This window comes from Pleurodeles waltl, chromosome 5, assembly GCF_031143425.1.
Source record: "Pleurodeles waltl isolate 20211129_DDA chromosome 5, aPleWal1.hap1.20221129, whole genome shotgun sequence".
Classification (NCBI taxonomy): Eukaryota; Metazoa; Chordata; class Amphibia; order Caudata; family Salamandridae; genus Pleurodeles; species Pleurodeles waltl.
This window is the reverse complement of record NC_090444.1, coordinates 1097308037-1097326296: the sequence shown is the minus strand read 5'-3', so window position 1 is coordinate 1097326296 and position 18260 is coordinate 1097308037. Positions and strand designations below refer to the sequence as shown.

At 46.6% G+C, this 18260-nt stretch overlaps 1 protein-coding gene across 2 annotated transcripts in view; it reads left to right on the top strand.

Moving 5' to 3' along the window:
* The window catches only part of PDE10A (phosphodiesterase 10A), a 1332617-nt gene that overhangs the window by 1013316 nt on the left and 301041 nt on the right, over positions 1–18260 (top strand). For both annotated transcript variants that reach the window (XM_069235310.1, XM_069235309.1), the window contains exon 16: positions 8728–8878. In XM_069235310.1, coding sequence (XP_069091411.1) covers positions 8728–8878 — 151 coding nt within the window. The remainder of the gene's footprint in view (positions 1–8727; positions 8879–18260) is intronic.

The following is an 18260-nucleotide window of genomic DNA, read 5'->3' as shown; positions in this document are numbered from 1 at the left end:
CTTTTGGATCACATGGAGTATCCTAGCCATGTAGTGACCAGTGTTAATAAGATGCACTATGACCAATCACTAAGGAAAACATTAGTCAATAGACAACTAGATCAACATTTCATGAGTAACCACAACTCAATATACGTTTTAACAATTTTTATTTCCCTATTAATTACAATTCTAATCATAAGGTTAATTCAAACTTTATTCAGTCAGCTCAGAATTAGTTCATTAATGACCACCAATAACATAATCTAACCAGAACTTGAGAAATCATGTGCTCGAATGCTTCAGCATAAGCCAACAAAGATGAATAGAACAGCATTAATAACAGATTTCAGCAATCAGTTCGTCAATCATTTGTCACTGTCTACGTCACCCAAAGAATCCTTACCTAACCCAGATTAGCATTTAGCATGTGGGACTTCGTGCGTAAACAATTTAGAAACATAAATTTGGAAAACATATAGCTAGAAGATAAACTATAAAACAGCGCAGTTGGTACCTGGAAATAAAGGCACAAAGTTAATCAGTCACATGGTCATAGCTACCTATCCTCGGATTGGATCAGCAACAAAGTCAGTCTTCATCTTCAGGTCATCAATCGGTCAGTAATGCTTCAGGCTCTCAAACGCATAAGCCCAATGACAGAATCTAGAATCGCGTCTCTTGACGTTATCAATTCTCCCCTCACATCTGAAGTTTTAGCCCTTTGTCATGACTTTTTATTAGCGTTTTTCAGTCCATCCCCCTAATTCCTAATTGGTCAATTAATCACCAGTTATGACTCTATCCAGTAATATTATTTTTGCAAATCTCTGAATTCTAATATTTCACCGTTCTCAGTTCATTGATTGGTTCACTGTACGATGTCCTCATCATCCGGCTCATCAGGTATCGAAAATGTTGCATCTTCTTCTCCCGTCAGTGCTTCTGTTGTTCAAGTTTTGGGAAAGTACATCAAGTCTGCCTTACACCAAATTTGTTACATATCCTAGTCCCTCATCTCCTGTTCGTCGGTACACAGCACAAAACTCTAGCAAAGCAGATTTTATTAACGCAAGTGGTCAAGGTTAGTTCAGCACGTTTGCTTTCCTCCAGTATGCCTTAATAATTCAGCTTCTGCATGAGGCCTGGCAACTAGGCCACAACTTTGGCTAAGTTAACTTCTACAATATAATGCAAAACATAGGTTATGACATATTACTATGTTATTACTACTCTTTTCTATTATTTCACACATTTTTTATAATTTTTGTGCAATTTCGTATAAACTGGCTGTCACTCTCCGTAGGCACATTTTCAAACGTGAACATTAATTTTTTTACTTTTTAGTTTTCTATCAATTTCTTGTTAATCAAAACACATAAACATTTATTAATAATTTCTAATTAGCAAATCTGCTTCAACACCTATCAGATACTCGACCAGATGATGCCTACTATCAGTTACTGAGCCGAATATTCCATGCGCATCAGTTACTGGACCACATCTTTCAGCTCCTGGATGGCATGGCGCCTCCTTTAAAGGTATGAATGTTTATCATACCCGAAGTGTACTTTATTGGGCTATGCAATTGATGCAAAGCAGTCACTATGTCATAGAGTGTCTGGAAATCAGTGACTGTAAGATTATAGCTTCCATTGGTCATGGGAGCACATAACTGTTTCCCTTCACTCAGTGGGCCACATAATGTCTCCCACAAATCAGTGGTTGACAGGATTCCCACCCACTAATCACTGCAACACTAGATGCTTGAGCATCTTTACATGGGAATTACATATGCATGTCTTCTTTCTCTGCCTAATTAAAGGCTAGAAACCCATGTTAAAAATGAAAACATGCGATTGCTTAAAACATATCTCAGAACATGAAGAGGTTGCTGTTACTTTTCTCTGGGAAAGGTGGCAACTCCAAATGGACTAATTTTAGTTCCCTGGAGCCCATGACAAAGCTAACAATGTCAGTTTGTATCTAGATCTCAGAAGTGCAAAAAAACAAGTGAAGACCACTGACTTGGGGGAGTGGGGGCTCTCATTCACGGGGGACGTACGAGGGTGGAGCCCTTAGAAGCTCCTAATGCATGACCAGAAGATCTCTGCAGGACTGTTACCATTACACACTACCTTTAGAATGGTTGTTCGACATAAGTGGAAGGCAAGGGATGAAAAAACACCCATACGCAAGGGATTGCAAACGATCTGCACATTAGGTAGGTGGGACTAAGCTTCCTTTACTGTCCTGAGTACAATCTTAATGAACTTTAGCTAGGTTACAAGACAAGTGGGCAATAGATATTTACAAATTCTTACACTTCGATTTTGATCGAGTTCTGCGCACTCCGCCAAGTGTTTCGAGGAACGCTTGCTTTAAGCTGACACATTTTAATATATAGAACCTACATCACACTGTGGGGAATAAACAAGTTTTACCCAGGACAATCAGTGCATTGATCTAGCTGCAGGGAAATAGAAGCAGATTTTTGTTAGCTGATCTGGAGTTGCCCGAAACTGGAGACATTGTGAGAAGAAAAAAAATGTGCCTTACTGACAGAGCCACGGACAGACGTGGCCAGAGTAGTGGAGACTTGCTTACTAGTCCTCTCTCCACGCCACAGTAACAGGAGGTTGGCAACAGGTTTGCAGACTTAGTACTGGTTTTAGCAAAACGTCAACTCGCAGTGTGCTGCAAGGCATTAGGAGGGCCAAGCTTGTCTAAGTGGAGGTTAAAGGTGCTAAAATGGGCTAATATGAGAGTAGGGCGTTGCTCGTGGAGTTCAAAAGGGGAATGAGAACACCTGACTTTATCTGGCTGTGGGACTCGATAACCTCCATCGTTACAGGGGAAGAGGCAGGCGATGTCCAACCTTGGTACCAATGTATTAAACGGCCATGGGATACACGGATACTGGGAGGCCAGAACAGTTGTTTGGTGAGGCTGAGAATGAGGGCAGACCTCATGAGGCCCACAAGAAGTGACAGTGACACTGGCCAAAGATATGACTCAGCATATCTAATTGGACCCAGGAGACCCAATTGAGCTTGTATATGTTGTTTACAGATAGACGCTTTGCATTAACCACTTATGAGACACTTAATGATGAAGTGATCTGGCTAATTGTAATATATATGAATACCCAAATTGTAATATGATGCATTGTCTGTCGTTAAATGCCAAATAATACCTTTGAGTTTAAAAAAAAAAAAATTTCTTATAAGCACATAACAGAATTCTACATTGCTAGCTTATTTTTTCCACTTTATGCAGATGAATCTGTGATGGGAGCATGCACTGGACAGAAGGCTTCCACTCATCTTCTACATATTTTAACATTTTTGTTAGAATTTCACATAAAAGTAAAACCAAACAGTCCCATAAACCACGTCTAAAAACATCCTACCCATTTCCTTCCTCAGCTCACCCTTTTCCCCACATCACCCTTCACCTCCATTCTTCTGTTAGTTTTTGAGCAGTGGTGGTGGATCATTCGTCTAGTTAGTTTTCAGTTTTTGTGGGCTGTTGCCCTCAATGTTGACCTTCAACATTTTTGGATGTAAATGCCGCATGAAGCTTGCAAACCCCTAATATAAATACCATGCTATATGTGCAGTGACATAAACCATTTCAGCGAGTATTATACGAGTGTATTTTGAGCATAGAATTGAATGATAATCAGCTGTAAAAATGCAGTCGGCTTATTTGCATCGTGTGAAAGTCTGTGTCCACTTTACAGTGATGCTGAAGCCAAAACATCCTATGATCCAAGCCGGTAGTCCAAGAACTACCGGCCGATCTCCCTCCTCCCCTTCCCAGCCAAGGTCATCGAAAAAATCGTAAACAGCCAACTAACCCAGTTCCTGGAAGACAGCAAGGTACTCGACACCTCCCAATCTGGATTCCGCAGAAACCACAGCACCGAGACTGCACTCATTGCTGCCACAGACAACATTAGGACCATGCGCGACAAAGGAGAAACAGCAGCACTCATCCTCCTGGACCTCTCTGCAGCTTTCGACACGGTATGTCATCACACTCTCCACACACACCTCCACAACGCTGGAATCTGCGACAAGGCACTCAACTGGATTTCGTCATTTCTCTCAGGTAGAACCCAGAGAGTCCGCCTCCCACCGTTCCTGTCAGAACCCTCCAGAATCATCTGTGGCGTTCCCCAAGGATACTCGCTCAGCCCCACGCTCTTCAACATTTACATGGCCCCCCTCGCCAACATCGCACAAACCCACCACATCAACATAGTTTCCTACGCAGACGACACTCAGCTCATCCTCTCCCTCACGAAAGACCCTACAACTGCAAAGAACAACCTCCACAACAGACTTCACGCCATCGCCAGCTGGATGGAATCAAGCCACCTCAAGTCAACACAGACAAGACAGAAATCCTCATCTTTGGCACCAACCCCTCAGCTTGGAATGACTCCTGGTGGCCCACCTCCCTAGGAACCGTGCCCTCACCCACCACCCACGCACGCAACCTAGGCTTCATCTTGGACTCCACACTCAGCATGACTCAGCAGGTCAATGCCATCTCCTCTTCCTGCTACAACACTCTCCGCATGCTCCACAAAATCTTCAAGTGGATTCCCGTCGAAACCAGGAAAACTGTCACCGACGCCCTGGTCAGCAGCCGATTGGACTACAGAAACAACCTATATGCAGGAATAACAACCAAACTCCTAACAAAGCTGCAAAGAATCCAGAATGCATCCGCCCGCCTCATTCTGGACATCCTACGCCGTGACCACATTTCGCTGCGACCACATTTCCCCCCACCTCAGAGACCTTCACTGGCTACCAGTATCAAAGAGGATCACCTTCAAACTCCTCATACATGCACACAAGGCCCTCCACGACACAGGCCCAGCCTACCTCAATGACACTCACCTTCCACACCCCCACCCGCAATCTTCGCTCCACCAGCCTCGCCCTTGCCTCCATCCGCCGCACCACCGCTGGAGGAAGATCCTTCTCTCACCTAGCCACCAAGACCTGGAACTCCCTACCGCTCCACCTTCGCCAGACCCAAGACCTCTTGACATTCAGGAAACGCCTCAAGACATGGCTCTATGACCAGTAGCTCCTCCTCCCCCCTCTCCCCCCTCCCTGCGCCTCGAGACCCTAACGGGTTATTAGTGCGCTCTATAAATCCTTGATTGATTGATTGATTATGGAACTAAATGTGCATTTTCTTTTTGGTAGTTGGTAAATCTAATCAAAAAGTACTCTTGGGTATGAGCTGGCACTACAAATTCTTCAACCTATGGAAGTGGGATATGGTATTTTTTTTCCTTTCCTTTGCATCGTTCCCAAACAACCAGGAACGGTCTTATTAATACATTCATGGATGGCAATTACAGTGTGAGTTTTTATAGCATAAGTGTGAGAAATGGGTTCCTCCCATTTAATCCCCCCTGCTTTTTCTCTTTTCAGAATACTGGGTTATGGACTTCTGTTGTGAGTCTTACTACCTGAGTCTCATTGACTATAGGATCTGTTATAATGGACTAGGAGTGCTAACTGCCAGTGTCTGCCTTTTAAGATAGGGTTTGCTTCTGTACAGATATGGTAAATGGTAAAAGGCTCTGGAATGGATGTACAAGAACAATTATGCGTATGCACATGTGCAGGCTAAGCGTGTGATGCTACAGTCCAACTCAGCCCTTTATCTGCGTGCAGGTACTCAGTCTGTTGCAGAGGGCACCGTTCAGAGAGTGGTATTGACCTGGTGTACACCTTATAACATGAATGGGCATTAACGGTGTGAGTAGGTACATCTGTAGTGATTACTGAAGTTTGTGTACCTCTCTGTATCATACTCACTGGTCACAATCCACACCAAACTACAGTTTCTCCTCTTTGTGACCTAAAGACTAGTGTGGTGTGCTGATAATACAGTAAAAATGAGCACCAAGTGACAATAGTGTCCCTTTTCATATCTGACCTCTTTCCTGCCATGTGAGCATTTGTCATATGTCTTTGATTCTGCTTCTAATGAGATTCTGGGCCTTTGTTCCTCTTGTTGGGCCAAGTTACTGGATCTGGTTAGGTAGAAGATCAGTGACATCCCCACACAGTAAGGCCATTAGCTAGTAAGTAGGCCTGCTTCTAGGAGATAAAGTGGTGGGGATTGATATGCATGTGCTAATTACCTTTCACACTGGACCTGATCTGGGAAGGCTCACTCCCATAGAAACAAAGGTCTACAGCCAGACCTCTAGAACCATACACATATGAGGGTCTCCCCTTTGAAGTTTTGGAGGGAAGACACCAGGTATCTGTGGCAGTTACATGTGTGGTTTCCTGCTCTGAGAGATCTTTCAACATGCTACTTCAGGTTGCCATTTTGGAATGACTGAACATGCTGTGTGAGGGTTTTTGGGGCAGGAGTGGAGTGATATGTCACCCTAGGATTGGGCAGAAGTGCCTAGCATCTGGAACTTTACACTGTCTATTAAAAAAGCAGCACAAGCGAAAGACTTTAGAGAGCAGTTTGGACCTGGGGTAGAGTGAGGGAGAGGAATTCCCAACCAGAGAGAGAAGATACCCAACCTCTGCTACAAGAATGGACTAAAGGACTTCTGACATAAGTTGGCACCCTGGGACTAGGATTTGTTTCTCCTGGCCCAGTGGTTCTGTCTTTGGGGAACCGTTAGTATCATGATCTCCCTAAGGGACCAAACAGTTCTGCACATATAGTGCCCCGTTTTCAAATTAGAATGCTATCGCGGGGGTGGGGGGAATTGTAGGTTCAGAGCCCATGGAGAAGTATGCACGAGACTGTGTTGCGAGGCAGTTCATCCCTTCCCCTTTGATTTTTTTTTTTTTTTTTGTCCTCTGTGACCTCCAAATCTCCAGGGACTGATGCAGAAGCCCAGAACAAGAAGCCCCAGGCTTAAGGAGGAGCAGCCACTGAGGAAGGGGGTGCCCCGGGCCAACAGAGATCCCAGTAGAGGCACTCTCCCGCAGGGGTGGAGAGGGGGGTTACCAGTTTTGTTCTGGCATACAAGCTGTGTCAGGTGGCAAGACCCAGTCCAAAGCAGTCCAAGGCCTGGGTGCTCCTCAGAGAAGTGGGGACACCCAGGCCCATTTAAAGGAAGGGAAAACAAATCAAAAAGTCTATGTTGAGGTTCAAGCCTGCATGTTAAAAAAAATAAAACTAGTATATGTGTGCTGTATTCTAATTATAAGGTGAAAGCTCACCAGTGGTGTAACCTGTTAGAAGGGAATCCCCAACAATAGTTCCACCTGCCATCATATGTAGATTTGTAAATGAAAGCATAATATTGAGTAGTATGTGCATAATAAAATACTTTTTTTTCTTTTTATACGTAAAAACACTGACTGATAAAGGTTTATTGGGTATTGTTTGTAGCCTGCTTGTAGACACGGTACTAGCCCACACTGCCATCTGCCTGGACTGCTCTGCCTTGCTATCTTAAGACTGTCAAGTTCTAGAATAGGATGCTTGGTTCCAAGTCGACTGAAGGTTGCAGACTTATTACTTGTAAGGAACTGTCATCCTTCACTAATAATAACCCACTTTCTTACACTAAGCATTTCAACTGTTAGCCTCTTGAAGGGTATGCATGCCTTTAAGCATCAGAAGTGGTGTCTAGTGTTTCCTTGCCGAGACATTGAATGGCCAGAATTCCATAAAGTTGTACTTTAGAATCTCTGCTTAGACTATGTATTTTGTACTGGAGAAACAAACTGTTTGTTACTTGTCCCTCGAGTTGCACACTTACATTCTACACATTACAGTAACATTTTGACTTTAATGTGTCAACTGAGTTCTAGCGATCCCAAGAGCGAAATCTGAGCCAACAATTTCAATTTGGCTGTTACCACCACCTCTAAACGCGATTCCGTATTTCCTGAAATCATTGTTACAGTTTAGAAAATGGTAAACACAGGAGCTGAAACACTTAAACCACTGATCATCATCCTCCGACGTTGTGTGGAAATGTTAAAGGTACAAACTCACGAACCGAGCTCACCAGATTAAAAAACAGCTGAAGATAGGCTGGATGCTGTAAAGGGAAAATTCAGAAATCATTTTAAGGACAGGGAAATATGGATGCACACACATTAACACTGGACACAGTGATCTCACAAACTCTTGGTAAAATTGTTGCAGGATCAAATGAGCCAGGGCCGGATTGACTGTTCTGTCACTCTGGCATTTTTCCCGGTGGGCTACCGCCCAGAAGGCGGTTTTCATAGCAGGGTGGGTTTCTTGTTCCCAGCATGCCCTCGTGTCCTCATGCCAGATGCTATCACTAAAAGTGTGGTGCTGGATTGAATATTTTGGCGGGGTTGAATTTGGTTTCAAGTCCAGCCTTACAGGCACCACTGACCCACCATTTGAGAAGACACAAAACCAGAAGGCAGCTACCAGATAAATGAGAACAGGGCGCACACTAACTATTTATATATAAAAATAAAAAAAAACTCACATACTCCAATGGATTTATGAAGAATCCGAAACCAGGAGCTAACGTGTTGTACAATGAGAGCGTGGGCGTGTGTCAATGTTCACCAAAATGAGATATGAAAAACCCATTCTTGTAAAAAGGACAAGGGCTCATGGGCAGGATTTTTCTTTGGCAACCATTTCTAAAGAGTATTTTCCTCTGCCGATACCATTACTTCTTGTTGCCGTTTGAGCTTTTTCTAATAACGGTCATCGCTCACTTACGTTTGTTCTCCTTCCCAGCTTCGAACTTGAAAAGCTGTGCCGTTTTACCATGTCTGTGAAAAAGAACTATCGCCGCGTGCCCTACCACAACTGGAAGCATGCAGTGACAGTGGCCCACTGCATGTACGTCATTCTGCAGAATAACCAAGGCATTTTCACAGACCTAGAGGTAAATTGTTGACTGTTTCCTTAAGAGTCATGCAACTGTGTTGTGTTTCAGCGCAGAGTCGCGCGCGGCTTCCAGATTTTACTATTATTTTCTTCTTGTGTTAACATGAAATTCGCGTGAGCAGGCCTTTTTGGTAAACCACAAAGTTGTTTGTTCAGAGTGGAGCAGTGCTGCTCGTGGGTAATACATCCGTCCTTTACGAGAGAAAGTATGCTTTGAAAAATTAGTGTTTCTACGGCCTGTTATCCAGTACCTTACCACTTGTGTAGTGTGTACGTTTTTAAAATACTTGTAAATGCAATTGCGTTTGTATAGTGCATCATACCCATTGCGGGGCACGTTAGTGGACTGTTGGACGGGTAGTGTTATACCCTGGGAGGCAGTGTGGGCTATTTGAGGGGCATTTTGGTGTTGTGTGTGTCACCAAAGCAGTGCTTTTAGCCTGTCCTGATGCACGGCACTTAATCTATGGCGGCAGCTAGGCCTTTTAAGTGAGATGGAAAAAGTGTTGGTGGGAGAGGGAGGGTCCCTAATAGAGCGTGGCGTGTATAATGAAGGGCGTGGCTTTAGCATGTGAACTAAAATTTCCACTTAATGTCACCATACCTACACAATTGCCTAAACTACAACTAGCATAGGGGACCATTGCTCTGCGATTTGCACAGGCGCCAAGGATTGGATGACTGTGTTCTGAACACCTTTTTTGACCCACTTGCACTGAGATATCGCATTGCCTTCAGCCACAGCTCAGTCGTGGGACGTTATAATGAATGATTAAAGCATGTAAAATATAAACAAGAATGACATGGATAACCTTAACTTTATTTTATTTTTTACACCTATTATTTGGAAATTAGAGTGTGTTTTATAGGTAAAGCCTGATAGAGACATCTAGTTGTAGGTTCCTTACCTTAGAATTTCCCCCAGGCGACAGATTGGATCTGGAGATTTTTCTTCGAGCAGTACCCTTGCATGCCGTCAGGTGGCATCTGTCGACTCTGCATACTGCGTCAGTGCCGTGGTCGCCGTAATGATGTTGCAGTCGTATCTAGGCGCCACTCTGACATCAGTTCTTTTCTTTCCGTGCCAACCTGTGCGCATATCCGGAGAGGGCTACCCTCTGTCATTTTTTGACTGACTGAATGTTTTGTCGAATTCTTGGCGCTTTTTTGGTGCGTGGAAGATGTCACGAAGACTGGTTTTAAGCCGTGTGACTCCTGTCACTGAATGATGTTGGTGACTGATCAGCACCAAGTGTGTTTGTGGTTCCTGGAGCGCAACCACAACCTGAAGTTGTGCTCCATGTGCCTGGACATGAACCTGAAGGATTTGAGGGAGTAGCCCATAAAACTCACGGCGGCACTCCGCGTCACTCCCGTCGCAAGGGAGGTCACGAGACCACTCGCGGAGTCATTACCACATCTCTAAATCCCATTTGAAATCCTCGGGGCATTCGGGTCACAAAAATAACTTGTCAAAGAAGACCAAACGTTCTTCGACTTCGTCCCGTCAGCCGGATGATGTGACATGGGAAGAGCATCGATGCTCTAGAACAGTGGTTCCCAACCTCTGGTCCGGGGACCCCTGGGGGTCCGCAAAGCCTCCTCAGGGGATCTGCATCTGCTTATAAAATTAAATAATATTAATAGAGTAGGTCCCTAGCTTTCAGTAATGATTCAGTGGGGGGGTCTTCGGATTCAAATAATGATTCAGTGGGGGTCCCTGGGTTCCAGTAATGATAAAGTGGGGGTCCACAGAAGTCAAACGTTTGGGAAGCACTGCTCTAGACCTCCATCTTCGGAGCCTGTTTCTGGGTAGGCTCCGTGCCTCCCCGAGTTTCCGGGAGCCGGAGTGACCCCTTGCCCAATTTAAGGAATCCTATGAGGACATGCGCCTCATATTTGGGCGGACTGACCTCTCTGCAATGCCTGTGGGCTCTGTGGGGCTGGAGGGGCCCCCCACAGGTTCCGTGCCGGCTCCAGAGGGCCCCTCAGGATCAATTGTTGGATCTGTACCAGCGCCGGTCATGCCAGCCTGACCTCCACGGCGCTAGCAAAGACGTCAGTGCTTCCTACATCAGTTGGGCGCACAATAGACGTCTAGCCCATCCTGATACCTGACCTGAGGCAGACAGACATCTCTCAATGCCGATTCCATCTTTGAGGGGGCATACATTCCTCAGGTTGAATCCTGACCCTTATTCGTACCAATACGGGAAAAGTATGGAGGGGTCGCTGGACCCTTTAGAATTCCAGCTTGGAAGACCCTGAACTGGGCACAGGAATTGGGCAAAGCTAGTGGTCTGGATACCTCTTCTGATACTGGCAGGCTTTCTTCCCATACCGTGGCTACAGAGGAGGGAGCTTTGTATTCTATGGTGGTGAGCAGTGGAGCTTAGGTCCTTGGCTTTGAGCTAACCTGACTGAGGTGCTTCAGCCTGGGGCTTCCACTTCAGAACCCCTTCTACCTTTCATTGAAGCCCTCACTGATGTCCTTCTGGGTGCCCGGTCCAAACCCAGCGCAAGGGCTCCTGTGAACAGGACAGTCGCCCGCTGCTATCGGCCTGCACCAAACAACCCTAAATTCCTTACCCAATATCCTACGCCTGAGAGCTTTGTCGTCCAGGTTCTTCTTCCTCGGCCGCATTCCCATCTGCACCCCTGGATAGAGAATCAAAGAGATTGTATCAACTGGGGAAGAAAATTTTCTCTTCCTCCAGTGTGTCATTGCAGTCTGTGAACACCACTTGCCTTTTGGGCTGCCATTCCCACACCCTATGGGATACGGCCACGCAGGTGCTTCCACAGGTCCAGGAGGAGAACCGGTGTAGGAAAATGCCCCTTTTGGCATGGTTAACCACCCCCCACCCCTCCGTTTTTTGCCTGATATTGATGCTAACTTGACTGTATGTGTGCTGGGATCCTGATAACTAGGCCCCAGCACCAATGTTCTTTCCCAAAACTGTACCATTGTTTCCACAATTGGCACATCCCTGGCACACAGCCAAGTCCCTTCTAAAAGGTACCAGTGGTACCAAGGGCTCTGACCAGGGAGGTTCCCTAAAGGATGTAGCTTGTATTGTGCCATCCTAAGGGACTCCCCACCAAGCCCATGCACACTGCCATTGCAGATTTTGTGTGCTGGTGGGGAGAAAAAGGTAAATTTGACATGGCACCCCTCCCAGGGTGCCATCCTCACAACCCACTGCTTGGGGCATAGGTAAGTCACCACTCTAGCAGGCCTTACAGCCCCAAGGCAGGGTGCACTATACCAGAGATGAGGGCATAGCTGCATGAGCAATATACAGCATCCTGGTTTATTCTTAGGCATTGTAAGTGCAGTGTGGCCATATTAAGTACATGGGCTGGGAGTTTTACTAACTCCACAGCTCCATTATGGCTTCACTGAAGGCTGGGAAGTTTGGTACCAAACTTCTCAGCACAATCCCACACTGATGTCAGTGTTGGCTTTATTGTACAATGACACAGAGGACATCTCAGAGATGGCCCCTGTATTTTACCCAACCCTTTAGTGTAAGACTGACCAGTCTATGCCATCTTGCCACTAACAGACAAGTTTCTGACCCCGTGGGGTGAGAGCCTTTGTGCTCTCTGGGGTCAGGAACGAAGCCTGCTCTGGGTCGAGGTGCTTCACATTTCCCCCTGCAGGAACTGTAACACTTGGAGGTGAATCTCAAAGTATCAGGCCTCCTGTTACAGTGCCCCACGGCACTCCAGCTAATGGAAATGCCCCCTCTCCCGACCAAGCCCACTTTTGGCAGCAGGTCCGACAGGAAAATTAAGTAAAACAGGGAGGAGTGACCACTGCATCCAGGACCACCCCTAAGGTGTCCAGAGCGGAAGTGACCCCCTCCCCCCCAACTCCTTACAAATTCCTCCGTCTTGTTTTGGAGGATAGGGATCAATAGGTTTAGAAATGTGCCCTCCTCCTCAAAGGGAGTAGGCACAGGAAGAGTGTAGCCACCCTTACAAACAGTAGCCATTGGCTACTGCCCTCTGACCCCTGTAACACCCCTAAATCTAGTATTAGGGGCTCCATGAACCTTACTAGGTTCCTGGCGCCCACAAGAAGAAAGAAGGACTGCAAAGCCCAACCCAGCAGTGAAGACTCCAGACGACAACTGACTTGGCCCCAGCCCTATTGGCCTGTCTGCAGCTTCAAAGACCCATGCTCCAAGAAGGCCACACAACCTGCAGGACCAACAACCTCTACAGACCCCCCGAGGACTGCTGTCCCAGCAGAGGACCAAGAACGTCTGAGGACAGCGGCCGTGTCCAGAAGAAACTCTCTAAAAGGACTCTAGGACCGCTTCGTATCCACAAGCCCTGCCAACTCGGTCCAAAGAAGGTCCCCAGGCGATTCCGACCTCAAGTCTGCCCTGAGTTGACCCCTCCTGGCCAAAACGATGATGCCTGCAGCCTGAATCCAGAGGACCCTCCCTGACCACGAACGGATCCAACGGAGATACCACACACCAAGGAGATCACTGCACCCACATCCCCCTGGCCTTGAGGTATCTGACCGACAGTCCAGCAGGCACCTCCCCTCCCTGTCCAGCCTTTGGTTTCCCAGAACTGACCGCATAGTCACAGTCTGTAGTATATTTTGTGACCCCCAGGGTCCACCCTGTTGAAAACATTGGGCGCCCAGCTCTGTGTTTACTCCCTGCACCGGCTGCCCCTGAGCCTCTGAGGGGGTGTGTTTGATGTGAACCTGTGGCCCTCCCCGGTGCTCACCTAAACCCCCCAGACCTGTGCCCAGGAGCCACGGGTACTTACCTGCAATCTGCTTTCTACCAAACACCCCCAATCCTTGTAGGATTCCACTGAACCCAACGTTAACTTGGACCTCTACCCCCAGCTGGCCCCATGCTGCTGGTCATGCACTTTTGGTTTCAGCCTAAACTTTGCAAAAAAACAAATAAAGTACATTTGTTACATATGCTTGATACCTATTGACAACTGTACATACCTGCAACAAAGACCTTCTGGTTCTAGAAATAAAGTAACAAAGTATAATTTTACTGAATAAAATAAAATTGGCCTGGAGTTAGTCATTGAGTGTGTGCCTCTTTTCTTGACTGTGTGTGTCCAATAAATGCTTTGTACTACCCTCTGATAAGCCTAACTGCTCGACCACACTACCACAAAAGAGAGCAATTAGTATTATCTACTTTAGCCTCTGTTAAGCCTCTGGGGAACCCCTGGACTCTGTGCACACTATATCTCGTTTTGGTATAGTGTATACAGAACCAGTTTCCTACAACCAGGCCATGCCTCTCCCCAGCTGTTGCTGACGGGAGGGATGCAGCTAAGTTCACTATACATTGTGGGTTGGATAAGACCGACTCACTAGGCAGATCCTGTGCATCAGCGGGGGCCTTACGGTTCCATGCCTGGTTGAGGACATCTGGCTTGTTGGGGGATGTCCAACAGTCACTATGGACATGCCCTTCAATGGCACCAATCTCTTCGGAGACAAAGCAAAATCAGTCCTCGAGTGCTTTGAGGAGTACCTGGCTACGGATCGGTTCCTTGGCCTCGCAGCTGCTCCTTGCCCTCCACAAGTCCGCTTTTTGCCCCTTTCATGGCTACGGAAGGGACACCCAACAGCGTCTATTCCCATCTATGCCGTGCATGCTGCACAGCCTCTGCATGGTCGCGAACGTGGGGTCCCATGTGCTCGTGGATCAAGGAGCCAGAGGTCTGCCCAGTCCACCTCGGCCCCCACTGCAGTCTCCAAACCTTTCTAGTCCATGGCACCATCCTGGACCAGTTGGTGGCAGGATCCGCCATCACCTGGACCACTGGAAATCTATCATGACGGACAGGTGGGTTTTACAAATAGTCAGAAGGGGCTGCATCCTCCCCTTCGAGACTACTCCTCCGGCCATGCCACCTTCCTATGATCGGATGACAGAGGATCACCTGCCACTTCTCCGCAAGGAGGTTTACGGCTCTAGGGTCCCTGTGCCAGAAGTAGGTTGTGGTTGTTATTCCTGATACTTTCTGGTGCCCAAAAAGGACAAGGGCCTCCGCCCTATCCTAGTCCTCTGGCCTCTCAATATGTTCCTCAAAAAGGAGAAGTTCAAGATGCTCACTTTGGCTCAGGTCCTATGTGCCCTGTTTGCTGGAGACTGGATGGTAGCGTTGGACTTGCAGGACACTCACTTTCATGTTCCCGTTCTGCCTGCCCACAGACATTACTTGTGATACCTGGTGGGTCAGGAGCAGTTTCAGTTCATCGTGCTACCCTTTGGCCTTTCCAGAGCCCCTTGGGTGTTCATGAAAGTGATGATGGTGGTCGCAGCTCATCTGCGCAGGTTAGGGGTTTCAGTCTTCCCCTACCTCGATGACTGGCATGTTTATAGTGAACCCCAACGAATGCAGGAGGTTCGCCGTAGTCTGGAGGTGGGAGACAACAGCCTGGGGCAAGCCTGCATTCAACATCCAAAGTCGCACTTGACTCCCTCTCAGATAGTCCCTTTCATCGGAGCGGTTCTGGACACAGTGCAGTATTAGGCCTATCCTCCCGAAAAGCGAGTCCAGGATATTCAGGCTAAGATACTGGTTTTTAGGCCTCTATCCTGTTTTTTGCTGAAAATAACTCAAAGGCTGCTGGGCATCATGGTCTCCCGCATCCTGTTGGTGACACATGCCAAATGGCATACGTGGGCTCTTCAGGTGGACGTGAAGTTCCAGTGGGTGCAGCATCAGGGAAATCTCTCCAGTATGGTCCAGATCTCCGAGGGGACTACACAAGATCTGCAGTGGTGGCTTTCGAATCGCGATTGGGTCAGAGTTAGATCACTCTCCCATCCCCAACCAGATCTCACAATGTTGACAGATGCATCACTCCTGGGACAGGGCAGCCACAAGGGGGAGGCGGAGATCAGAGGTGTCTGGTGTCCGACAGAGTCCGGGCTCCACATCATTCTTCTGGAACTCAGGGTGATCAGGCTTGCATTGAAAGCATTCCTTCCCTCTCTCCAAGGGAAAGTGGTACAGGTGTTCACCGACAACACCACTGCCATGTGGTACTGCAACAAGCAGGGCGGAGTGGGGCTGTGGACCCTATGTTCAGAGGCTCTGCTCCTCTGGACATGGCTGGAACATCTGGGCATATCCCTGGTGGTTCACCATCTGGAGGGCTCTCTGAACGCCGGAGCAGACGAACTCAGACATCAATGCATTGTCGGTCACAAATGGCATCTCCATCCGGAGGTGGCACAAGGTCTCTTTCAGCAGTAAGGAGAGCCTTGGTTGGATCTGTTTGCCTCCGAAGAGTGCACGCAATGTTGGCTGTTTTGCACATTGGAGTTTCCAAGGCCGGAACTCGCTAGGTGATACTTTTCATCTCGAGTGGAACTCAGGCCTCCTTTACACCTTCCTGTCAAAACCACGTCTGCCCAGAGTTCTCAAGAAGATCAAGAACGAAGGGGCCCAAGTAATACTTGTGGCACAGGACTGGGCAGGAAGAGTATGGTATCCCGAGCTTCTGAGCATGGCCATTGATCCTCCGATAAGACTGCCCATTCAAGAGGATATTTTGTTGCAGCAGCAGGGGACAGTTCTCCATCCGAACCTGTTCATTCTCTGCCTCCTTGGGTGGAGATTGGGCGGTGGCAGTTGACAGCTTTTGATCTTCTGCCTGAAGTCTGTAATGTAATCTTGGCAGCCAGGTGTCCCTCCACAAAAAAACGGTATACGCCTATCATTGGAACAAATGTTGTACCAACAAGTCTGTTGATCCCCTTTGTGCACCCCTTTCTGAGATTTTATTGTCTGTCCTCTCTTGCCCAGCAGGGATTTGCTTTGGGCACCCTTAAAGCCCATTTTTTCTCTGTTTTGTGCTTTTAACCTCCTTTCAGTTTGTGGTGAAAACGGGTGTGAAGCCTATGGTAGATTCCATAAACCTATAAATTTCAGAAAACTAGACCCAATTCTGAATTTAGCAAAGAGTCATTTGTGTAGATCCTTCAAGGTTTTCCCAAAGAAAATAATTGCTGAAATAAAAAAAAATTGAAAATCAGAAGGAAAAGACTGGCATTTGTGACAACGTTTTCATTTGTAACTTCACATCACAATGGCCTACTCGCAAAAGCAATATATTGTTACATCTGCTAGACCCTTCCGCTTGTGAGAATATAAAGGGTTTGCAGGTTTTCCAAGGACTCAAGTTACCCAAAGCCAAAAACCTGCTGCCCCTTGCAATGTTTTTTCATTGTGTACCGGGTGTACAGCAATTCATATGCTAAAAAATAAATAGTGAAAAATGGCTATCATGGAAACCTATGTATATCCGAAATGGGCAGATATGGAGTTTAGATGCAGTGGTTTCTTGCACATCTCAGAGTTTGTGAGTACACATACTGACATGAGAATTAGAGGGCATTTCTCAAAATGACTTCTTTCTTACACACTGTCTTACATTTGGAACGCACAGTTGCAGAGAAAAACTATTGCTATAACACTTGTTCTACTATTCCATGTTCCTCTAAGCCTCTCGATAGAAATGGTACCTCACTTGTGTTGGGTAGACCTAGTGCCAGCAACAGCGATTGGTCCAAAACGCAACTTGGACTGTAAACTGACTTTTTTTTTTTGGGAGCTGTGGATTTTGGTCCTTAGCTCAGCCAGTGCATAGGGAAACCTAGCAAACCTATACATTTTTTTTAAACTAGACACCTAGGGTAAATCAGGATGGGGTGACTTGCATGGCTCTCACCAGGTTGTTACCCCTTGCAGACCTCACAATTTGAATTAAAAACACACTTCCCTCACATTTTTGGGATGGAAAGTTCTGTAATCTATGGGGAGCCACAAAATTGCTTCCACCTAGCATTCCTCCAAATCTTCTGATTAAAAAGGGTTCCTCACTTATGTGGGTAGGCTTATTGCCAACAACAGGAAACAGCATCAAACGCACCATGGACACATCACATTTTCCACTCAAAACTGAACTTTTCTTTTTTTGCACGAACTCTACATCTTCTACACTGAAAGGTGTTGGGTTTTTTTGTGCGAGGGAGGAATGTAATCAGAAAAGTGGTGATCTTTCAATCTAGCCACTCTGCACCGCTCCAACTTTAGGAACACTTACCTGCTCCACTAAAACAAGCCTGGCCATCACAGACTGCTGAAACTGAACAAAAGTCCCATTTGAATCTGGAGAGTAATCTTATACCAAATGTAAGCCTTACGAACAGAAGTAAAAGGCTCCAATCTCAGATTTACTCTGTCTACACCACCCATGTGCTTATTGTAGTCTAAAATGCACACAGGTTTGCACACTTCAGCAACCTGACCCCAAACAGTCACAGGTGAAGTACTTTCAGCATGAATGGTTTTCAGTATGTGGA